The 10,282-nt window shown below is 35.1% G+C and overlaps 1 protein-coding gene and 1 pseudogene across 2 annotated transcripts; one reads left to right on the top strand and one right to left on the bottom strand.

Moving 5' to 3' along the window:
* Positions 1,144–5,291, bottom strand: LOC104750230 (bromodomain-containing protein 4). Of its 2 annotated transcripts, none has more exons than XM_019238618.1 (9): positions 5,196–5,291; positions 5,051–5,064; positions 4,216–4,938; positions 4,028–4,105; positions 3,151–3,385; positions 2,563–2,638; positions 2,141–2,240; positions 1,645–2,034; positions 1,144–1,526 (listed from the first exon to the last, which is right to left on the bottom strand). In XM_019238618.1, exons 3-9 carry the CDS (start codon positions 4,867–4,869, stop codon positions 1,311–1,313), a joined length of 1,749 nt encoding a protein of 582 aa, XP_019094163.1. In that variant the 5' UTR covers positions 4,870–4,938; positions 5,051–5,064; positions 5,196–5,291; the 3' UTR covers positions 1,144–1,310. The 2 variants fall into 2 exon arrangements, with proteins under 2 accessions (XP_019094163.1, XP_010470300.1); XM_010471998.2 differs by having other exon boundaries at positions 4,216–4,923.
* The window catches only part of LOC104753527, a 1,786-nt pseudogene continuing 570 nt past the window's right edge, over positions 9,067–10,282 (top strand).

The following is a 10,282-nucleotide window of genomic DNA, read 5'->3' as shown; positions in this document are numbered from 1 at the left end:
GTAGCCACCAGACTCACCTTATGTCTATAGTCTCTACGGTTGATATAAGAGTGAGAAACATTGATGCAGTAAGATAAACTTCTCTGAAAATCTTTGCTCTTTGTTATAGCTTCTTCCAACTTATCCAATCTCCGGCATTCTATAGCAATACTCATGGCTTGTTGACACTTTTCATCACTAATACATCTGTCAAACAGATAAACGATGTACGAACTGAAAAACTAAGAAGACAGAAGATTAAAAAATCAGGCATTCCATACTTTTCCAACATTTTTTCAACAATAGCCTCCAATCTGTGATCAACGTCCACCGTCTCATTTAACTCGACTGCCTTCGATCTGAGAATAGCATACTCATCCATTGCTTTGGCTGAAAAGAAACCATAAGCATCTGATCAGTAAACATTCAACATCAAACATTTATTAACAGTCAAGTCTTAACATGTCTCTGAATAATTATTTCTTGGAGCACAATCTTATTGGTTAAAAGAATACAGGTCTTAGTTCTTAACTCAAAAATTCCAAAAGCATCCAACAACATCTTTTTCCGGGGATTCGCAGCAGGAGGAACAAGATAAAGCCTCAAAGAAGGGGTAGAAAATACAAGATCGGGAGACTAGCGGAGATCTCAGGCCAAAACTGATGAACGAATCTATTGAGATGTGAGAGCGCTTGACGTTTCAGTGAAGGATGGGTTTCGTTGAGCATTGCGAGTAAACTACTCGCCGAACTAATCATCGCCGTCTCCATTTTCTGACGAAGAACCCTAATTCGGAATCGGAAATATCAAAACCCTAATCGGAACCTATCTCCGAAGAATCTCGTCTCTATCTAACGGATTTGAAAGAAGAAAGAAAAAAAGAGACTCGTTTCAGTTTCAGAAGTTGAAAGAAGAAGACTCCAGAGAGAGAGGGAAACGAAATATCAAGTAATTAAACAGATGCCCCTTCTAAATATATATATATATATATATATATATATTACTTACTTTTACCTCCTCTAACATTGCGTTTTGGTCCCTCTATTTTCATTTGTTACCAGACAGACCCTAAATTATGAGTAGTAAAAGTCTGTATCCTTGGACATTACAAAATTGAAGCTTTCTTCCATATTTAGTTGTCTGAACAACTCATGGTAGTAGTCATTAGTCAATACTAGGAATTGATTTATCTTAGAATTCATAACAGTTTTATGTTCTGTTTACAATGACAAAGATGCCTTATGGTGATTGGTGTTGAATGTTAAAACATATCTATAACAGGCAAATCGAAAAATGATAGCTAAACACTTATGTTACATTTTGAGTCCTCACTACTTCATCAGTGCCTCCACTGCTTTGTGTAAAGCACTATTACGATTTGGACCTCCACGACTTTTAAACAGTGAGTGAGGTCCGTTCCACACGGACGTATGGTTGTTGTCATTAGGGAACAGAGTCTCACAGAGACTTAGAAGCTGCGGGTTTCTGACTTCGAACTTCTCTTGCATCTTCATCCTCCATTCATTTCGCTCCAACTCCTGCCGTTTCTGCAATTTACGAAATAACACAAGTTACCTCAATTTGTGCTTTTAATCAAAACATCATAAAGCTTCAAACTATCTTTCTCTGATATATATATAACAAAAGAGAAGGGGAAAAAAATGCCTTTTGCTTTTGTAGTTGTTTTTCCTTCTCTTCCTCTTCATTCTGAGTCGATTTTGGACCTACAACAGAAGCTAAAGCAACCAATTTCTCTGTAGCACTAGTCACTGGTTCATCACCAGTCTCATCCATTGATCTATCAATCGATTGAGTCTTATCCTCTACATTAGCTTCGGCTTTATTTTCACTTTCCACTTCTACGTTCTCCTCCTCCTCCTCCACCTCTTGTTTACTTTCAGTCACTCTTTGTTTCTCTGACACCGGACTATCTAGTTCCACGATTTCTGTTTTTTCTTGTTCAGTTTTGTTGTCGACATCAGTATCCATGTCCTGCTCATCACCCATGTTTATTGATGAATTACCCACAGACGGACTACCCACAAATGAAGATTCCTTCAAGAAAGAGAATTAAAGTTAATACTTGTCACAAAAGTTAACATAACACATTTCACGCCTACAGATATATGCGTGCGTCATGTAAGCAAAACAGATTACTAACCTCTTGTGCTCCAGAATGTCCTTGAGTATCTCGTTCACGTTCTCTTTTACGTCGCTTCAAAACACATACTGCACACATGCAATCACTCTTGTGGTGCCTTCTGCAAACGAAAATGATGACTATGTATGAAAAACTGATTTCATTCCCCAGTTTTGGAGGCCAAAGGATGCTACCAATTAAAAACAAATGAAAGATGTATGGACTAGGCTACAGAATACATTTTGGCGAAAAGAAACCTAAATTAAGCTACAAAATATCTGCCTTTATAATCATTGACTAAGGTTGTCTATGGGGCAGTAGATATTGTTCCAATCGCTTTGTAAAAGATAACCTCTTGCTTATAACCAAGAAGATTTATGATACACATTATATATGAATATGAGGCCCTACATATCAGAGGAAGAAAATTTTCAGCGACATACCCATGGCGTTTATGGCTTTTCTGCTTTGATTGACTGCCTTTGGTGGATGTCTTCCCACCATCGTCTGTATTTTCTCCTGATAAACAAATAAACCAAATAAGCTAAATTATAAGTACCTAAATGCATAGCTGATAGACACACTCAAGTAGTGTACTGTACTGTGAACACTTTCCACATACAGTATTAACCTATCAAAGAATTAAAACTGAAAAAACAATGCAAACTCGACGTAAGGCGGTAATTGTAGCCAGATGTTTATGCCACTGCATTCAAGATTAACTCATTTTTCTAAAAGCTCGGATGGATATATCAGATGTTTATGCCACTGCAAGATTTTAAACGAAGATAGTTCTTATCCGCTTATTACTAAAATGTGGCTACAAGCATTTCAACAATGATATTTCATTCAATAGAATCAACAATGACCATTGTCAGACGCATATAGCGTTTCTGAATATGTTCACAATGTCTAATATATATGCCAAGGGAACCAGAAACATAACTTTCTATATAGAGAGCTGTAGCTACCAATTAAACAATGCTTCACCACAAGAGTTTATACATGGAGAAGATAAATTTTAGTAATACCTGCTGATTGCTCAGTATACAACCCTGCTGCAGTCCAGTATTTCATGAAATTTTTCTTCACTCGCTTCATCAGATCCACAATATAATCACCTTTCTTATTATACTTGGAACAGTTATTCCAAATGTACTGGACATCCTTGTAAACATCCTCAGAATTCATATATTTATTGCTTTTCTCAAAATTGTTGCATATTGTTCCAAAATCCATAGGTGTCTTGATGATATCAAAGTAGTCCTAATTACATAACCAGAGAGAAAAGTTACAAGTGTCAGACATCAATTCATAAACCCCTTTAGAAGCAAAGAGCATAGAAGAGATAGGAAGAATGTAGGAGAAAACATCCCATATTGAAGTTTCATGACAGGGGAAAGGAAGTCACACAACATGGTAATATTTTCATTATTCATCTTTGGATAGTAAGAATATAAATCATAACTCATAAGAGCTCTTAAAATTTTGCAGTAACCAAAATGCCAAATTTATTCCCCACGGAAAGAGACAATTTGTTTCCTTAGCCTAATAGATACATCCAATCTGGTCCAGTTACACGCAAATAAACAAGTAGGCTTCCTTTGTCCACATACTGAAAGAAAAATATGAGATCCCTGTGGTGAGCTAAATAATAGAACTAGTTCATGTACTAGAGCATTTGTCAACTGAGACCAAAATGATTCCGTTTGTTCACGAGAAAAGTAATTAGAGTGCAAAACTAGAAGGGACTATATACCTAGGAAGTTCAACAAAAACCATGTCAAGAAGATCTACCAACTATAACAAATGTATAGCTGAAAAGTCACAAGGGACAATTAAGATGTAACAGGACTCCCTAAAAAAGGTGAACCTATCTAACAAAGATGTAACTATTTCTGCACTTACAGGAATTCCAAGAGCTTCTGGGTTGACGGGAGCATTGAAAGGATCAGCAGCATCCATCTTCATAATCTTCTTGATCACCTAGAGTACAACAGTAACACAGAGAAGGCGCATTAGACATGATATTCAACTTGAACTGTTGGTACCTTTAAAACAAGAGCAATAAATTAAGTAGACAAATCAGAGCATACAGTAAGAGAATCTTCCAGTTCTTGTTTGTTGTATCGTGAATTTAGATCAGACTTCTTCTCCTCTTTCTGCAAAGAAATCGGTGTGTTTTCTGGCTCATTCTTACTGGCTTGAGGCTTCTCATCAGGCGTTTTCGTCTCCTTTTGAAGCACTACTGCATCCTGAACCTTGACAGCATCCGCACTCTTCTCAGTAACTGAGCTAGATCCATCAAGCGCCTTCGAAGTCTTAATCTTTATACCTTTGGTTTTCCTGTAAACATTCAGAAACACTGGCCTTCTCTCAGGCAAACCAGGAACCAACTCCTCCTTTTTCTCATCAGGTTTTACACACACCGCTAGAGAACTACTCTTATCATTACCAACATCATCGGGTTCTGGTGCTTTCGAAGTCTTCAGTTTAACCTTAACACGCGCAACCGACTTCGCCGCTGGATCTACACTAGCAGCAACAGGTGAATTACCACTCCCGGTAGAAGAAGGAGCATCAACCTCCATTCTAGTAGATTCATCATGTTCACTCTTCTCACACTCAACATGACCTTCAGAACTCTGCTCTGAAGTTTGAGTCTCCGCGTTTTCGTTAGACTCAATCAAGTCACCAGACTTGGATTTCTTAGACTTCGTCCCTTTCTTATGTCCTCTTTTACGCTTCATCCTCTTCAGCAACACAATACTATAAACCTCAACACAGGAAGCTAAAACAGACTCCTACAAACACCAAAACTGACTTAAAACATCTTAAAATCTGAATCAATCAACTCACCAAAACCAAATCATATGACAAAAATCATAAAATTAAATTGAATTCAGAAACAAAAGCAAAGAGAAATTTTACCGGAAAAGGAAACCCTAAATCAACGTCGTCAAACCAGAGAAATTGAAAAGATCAGATCCGTCGTCGAGTCGAGAGAAAGAAGATAAAAGAGGGAAGATTCAAAAAGTTTTAGAATGAAAAGTTTGGAGGCAAATTGAGATTTTACCAAAAAAACGAACTGTTTTAACTAGACCGGCGCTAGTTTCTACTGGCTCACCAAATTCTTCGAACGTCGCTTATTAGTTTTTAGACCCGAGAGATCGAGACGGAGCCCTTCCTAGTTTTACTTTAAGATCTGCAAATTTCATCGTTACGTCGTCGTTTGAACAATTGGGCTTCTTATGGGCCAGATGAGAGTAGTTTTTTTTTTAACTAGCGTTGTGCCACAAAAAAACACCTAAACCAAAACCGAACTAAGCATTTAATTATTTAATAAACCGGGAATGACGTCCTATTTCCCCCTTATAACTATGATATGGTACTAAATCTATGTAGAACTTTAATCTCATCTGTGTCTCCCTGAGTCAATAATAGTTCTAAACCTAATTCCACCTGAATCCCATAGTTTTCATCTATTTCTCCAATTTTTTTGTTTAAACGGTTTATGATCCAAACCTGATAAAACCAACATAAACCCGGTACGAAATCAATTTTTAGAGCAACCAAATGTTAAAAACCGACCCGACCCGTTATCTTCTTCATCTTCTTCACCCGCTTCCATGGTTGCTAGTTTAATTTCGTATATTCATCATAATGTTTTTTTCTCGGTATGTTTCCCAGCTTCCTTCTTCTTCACAACAAGATCAGCCTCAATTTCAATCTCCACCTCCTCCGTCGCTTCTGGTTTTTTATTCATCACCACCGCCGCCACCACAGTCGTCCAATCTCCGCTAACTCCCTTCTATTCTCCTTCGCTGACTCCGCCTCAGTTCAACACGCCTCCGCCACCACTATCATCACCTTCGCCTCCTCCTCCTGCGCTAGCTTCTCCTCCACAATTAAGAGATCACAGATGGAAACGAAATTGAGTCTTGAAAAAGAGATTGATATTGGTCACGTTTAACTATAATTGAAGTTGGTTCAATCTGGGTTAAGATGGACTGGTCACCAAGCTGCTTCGGCATAGTTAATCTGGGTTAAGATGGATCAATCACGTAAGGTCAACGAAGCTCCACAATATAATCATAGTTAATTCTATTTCACTATTTGTATGGATCTGATTTGTAAAGATCTCTTTCTCTCGAGTATATATGTATGTGATTCGGTATGTGTATCACATTATAATCAATCAACACATAAGTTCTCAACCTCTAATCTTTCAAGTGAATAGAATACTTATCCAGAAAGGGTTGTTCGAGGTTGGTGATTTTTTGTCGGGTTTGGAGATTTTTTTTAAGGAGGTTGGGGAAGAGGGAAGAACCGGTATAGGTTCTTAATGTTAGGTTTTGATGGGTTTAATTTGAAATCGGGTTGAAATAAGGTTAAGTCCGGTTAGTAAGATTAATTAGTGGTTAAGCAATTATTAAACCAATAGTAAACCACATCAACCCAGATTCTTGGGGCAATAGATGATATTTGATATTTTGAGGGGGAAATGACAATAAAACTATTGATTCGGGTGGAAATAGGTCTAAAACTATCGATTTAGGGAGACACATAAAGAGGTTAAAGTTCTGTGTAGGTCTGATACGATGTCATAGTTACGAGGAGGAAATAAGACGTTCTTCCAATAAACCGGTTTAATTAATTTATTTTAAAATCCATAAAACCAAATTTAATAAATCATTACGGCTTCAATTGGTGACCACATTTTAGGAAAAGAACAAGGAGGAATGTGATATTCCTCTCTATTCCACAATTTGTTTACCATTTGATAGTAATAATTTTTCCTTTACATTCCTCTACATTCTAAAAGACAAGAAGGAACAATAGAACAAAAGTGTTCCTCCCCAAAATTGATGAGGAACAAATAGAACAGAAAAAAGAACAAATATTTAAATTCGTTTTTATATTTTAAAATAAATAAAAAATAAGTTTATTAATAATATTCCATTTTCTAATATAATAATTTTCATATTTTCATAATGTATTGACAGAAAAAATAATTTTGATATGAATTTCATGTTGAACTAATATTAAGGCTATTTGAAAACCATATATGAATAGTAAAATAAATTTAAAAGACTCATGTTTATATCGTAAATAAAAACTAATTTTTTTTTTAAATTACCCTTAAAATTGTATTGTTGGTTAATATTAAATATTAATATTTAATATGACATATCTAAAATTTAATTTACAATTTAAAAAAAAAAATGAAAAATTCATTGTATATACATTAGAAGTAGTATTAGTATTAATACTGAATTTGATTTATTTAATATTTACTATATTTAAAAATATATTTTTATTGTTTGGTTACCATTTACTATTTAGTTCATTCTCTGCAGATTTTCCTTTCATTACTCAAAAACTATTTATTCTATTTTGTATTGTTCTTTTTATTCCTTTTCTTTTTGTTCTTCTAATGGTTACCAGTAGGATCCTACGTGTTTTTCTGAAATTGAAGATGTCGGTTGTCACCAATTAATTTCCTTTTTTTATTTATAAAAAAAAATTGAAAGTTTTCAAAGAGCACACCAATTTTTTTTTTCTAAGTATTTCTTTTTTTATTTATTATCACCTGTTCAATGCGGCTTGGGTGTTTTATTATAAAGGCAGTGTTAAGCCTCTTTGCTTTACGGATCATCATCTAAACAAAAAATTCTAGGTTTTAATCTCTCTTCCCCTACTTTATAAGCTCTCTCGATTCAGATTTGGATAATCGTTTTATTAACATTGGTCTATTTGTTACTTATTAAAGAAAGTGAAGTTTTTCAAAGACAACACCAATTGATTCCCTTTTCCAAAGTATTTTTTCTTTTTTTTTACATTTTTGTTTTGACAACAAAAGATTAGCTCATATGAGCCAACTAGGTATAAAACAATTTATATGAAAAACATGATACAGAATTGTACGCGTCAAAACGTCCACACGTATATTGATTTTTTTTAACTTATTTAATAAAATTGAAGGTATTCAGAGAGCGCACTAATTAATTTCTTTTTTTCTAAGTAATTTCTTTTTTACTTATTAAAGAAAATTGAAGGTCTCTAGAGAGAGCACCAATTAATTTCTTTTTTCTAAGTATTTCCTTTATTTACTTATTAAAGAAAATTGAAAGTTTTGAGAGCACACCAATTAATTTCTTTTTTTAAGTATAAACTTTTTTTTACTTATTAAAAAAAATTCACCAATTAATTTATTTTTTCTAAGTATCTCCTTTTGTATTTATTTATTAACGTTTTAAATGGTTTTAAAAAGTTTAAAAAGGTTTTTACAAGGTATTTTAAAAGGTTTTACAAGGTTAAAAATATAATAAAATATATATATATAATTTTTACATGTATTAAGGTATTTTGTATAGACTTTTTTTTGCTATATATGTACATAACTTTTCATATACTTAAATAATGTTAGACACTAATTTGAGTATATTTTAAAAAATTGAATATTTTTGAAAAATTGGTATGAACACTAATTTGTATTATTATTTAATATACACATATTTAATATTTAGATATATATATATATATATATGTTATTTCTATGATTTTATATAAATTAAACCTTTATTTGTATTATTATTCATATATTCGTTTTATTATATGATTTGTTTCTTTTATATAGAAAAAACTAAGTTTGAACCTTGCAGGCAGTCGTTTTTAGGGTTGTGCCAAAAAAAACACCTAAACCAAAACCAAATAATTTAATAAACCGGTTTAGTTTATTTTAAATTCCATTAAACCAAATTTAATAAACCAAACTTTTTTAGAAAACAAATCGATGATACAAAAAATTGTAGAAGTCGGTTTCAGAGAGTCACCAAATTTCCTTTTCTAAGTATTTCCTATTTTCTATTTATTAAAGAAAATTGAAGGAAAAAAAAAACTTCTAGGTTTAATCTCTCAATTCTCTAAGCTCTCTCTAGTTCTCAATTCTCAGTATGGATTTCGAGGCGCCAATGAGATACTCACAGCCAAGGAATTTTGGAGGAGTCAAGAGACAGCCGCAAGCTTTCGCAGCAGATGTAGTTCCGAGAAGACCTTATTCCCCTTATGACAATACAATGAAGAAACAAGGTCCAACTAAGTTGTCAAGGAATCTGGTTTGGCGTCAAAAGAGTACAAAGTGCCAGAGGGAAACAGGCCAAGTAAGAATGATCAAGCCGATAATGCGTCACCAAAAACAAAACCACCAGTTTTAGGCAGAGGATGTTCTGTGTCATCGTCGAACCAGCCGAGAAAAATTGCTATTTATGACACCAAAAAGAGTGTATGTTGTAAGTTTTGGAAAGCTGGAAACTGCAGGAGGGGTGAGCAGTGCCAGTTCTTACACTCTTGGTCTTTTCGTTTCCCTGGATTGGCCATGGTAGCTTCGCTTGAAGGACACAAGAATGATATAAAGGGGATCGCCCTCCCTCAGGGTTCAGATAAACTCTTTTCAGTCAGTAGCGATGATACATTGCGGATTTGGGACTGCCATACTGGTCAGTGTGTACATACCATCAACCTCCAGGCTGAGGCTGCGGCAGGTTCCCTAATCAGTGAAGGCTCATGGGTTTTCCTTGGCTTGCGTAACGCTGTAAAGGCTTTTAATGTTCAAACCAGTAAAGATTTGCATCTTGACGGGGTGGTTGCAGGTCAGGTTCATGCAATGACTGTTGCTAATGGAATGCTTTTTGCTGGAACAAGCTCTGGCACTATATCAGTCTGGAAAGCTAATACTGACTCTGATGATGTGTCTGATCCTTTCAAGTACCTCACATCTCTCGAGGGACATCATAGTGGTGAAGTCACTTGTTTTGTTGTTGGAGGTCAACTACTATACTCTGGTTCTGTCGATAAAACGATAAAGGTGTGGGATCTCAACACCCTGCAATGTGTAACGACACTGAAGCAACATACCAACACTGTCACGTCACTCTTATGCTGGGACAAGTGTCTGATCTCGTCTTCCTTGGATGGGACCATTAAAGTTTGGGCTTTTTCGGAGAATGGATGCTTGGAAGTTACTCATACACGCAGACAAGAACAGAGTGTTCATGCTCTCTGTGGGGTGCACGATGCAGAGGCCAAACCCATCATATTCTGCTCTTACCAAAATGGAACTGTTGGCATTTACGACCTACCATCTTTTGAAGAAAGAGGAAA

The sequence above is a fragment of the Camelina sativa genome, chromosome 16 (genome assembly GCF_000633955.1).
Source record: "Camelina sativa cultivar DH55 chromosome 16, Cs, whole genome shotgun sequence".
NCBI lineage: Eukaryota > Viridiplantae > Streptophyta > Magnoliopsida > Brassicales > Brassicaceae > Camelina > Camelina sativa.
The sequence above is the reverse complement of the archived record's forward strand: the minus strand, read 5'-3'. Positions and strand labels throughout refer to the sequence as shown.

Bases quoted from the DNA above. Each gene is read 5' to 3' on its own strand.
- LOC104750230 (XM_019238618.1), bottom strand. From the start codon at position 4,869: ATGAAGCGTAAAAGAGGACATAAGAAAGGGACGAAGTCTAAGAAATCC. The intron at 2,241-2,562 runs GTATGTCGCTGA...TTTCGTTTGCAG, and splicing joins AAAAGCCATAAACGCCATGG to AAGGCACCACAAGAGTGATT. The intron at 1,527-1,644 runs GCATTTTTTTCC...CGTAAATTGCAG, and splicing joins AACAACTACAAAAGCAAAAG to AAACGGCAGGAGTTGGAGCG.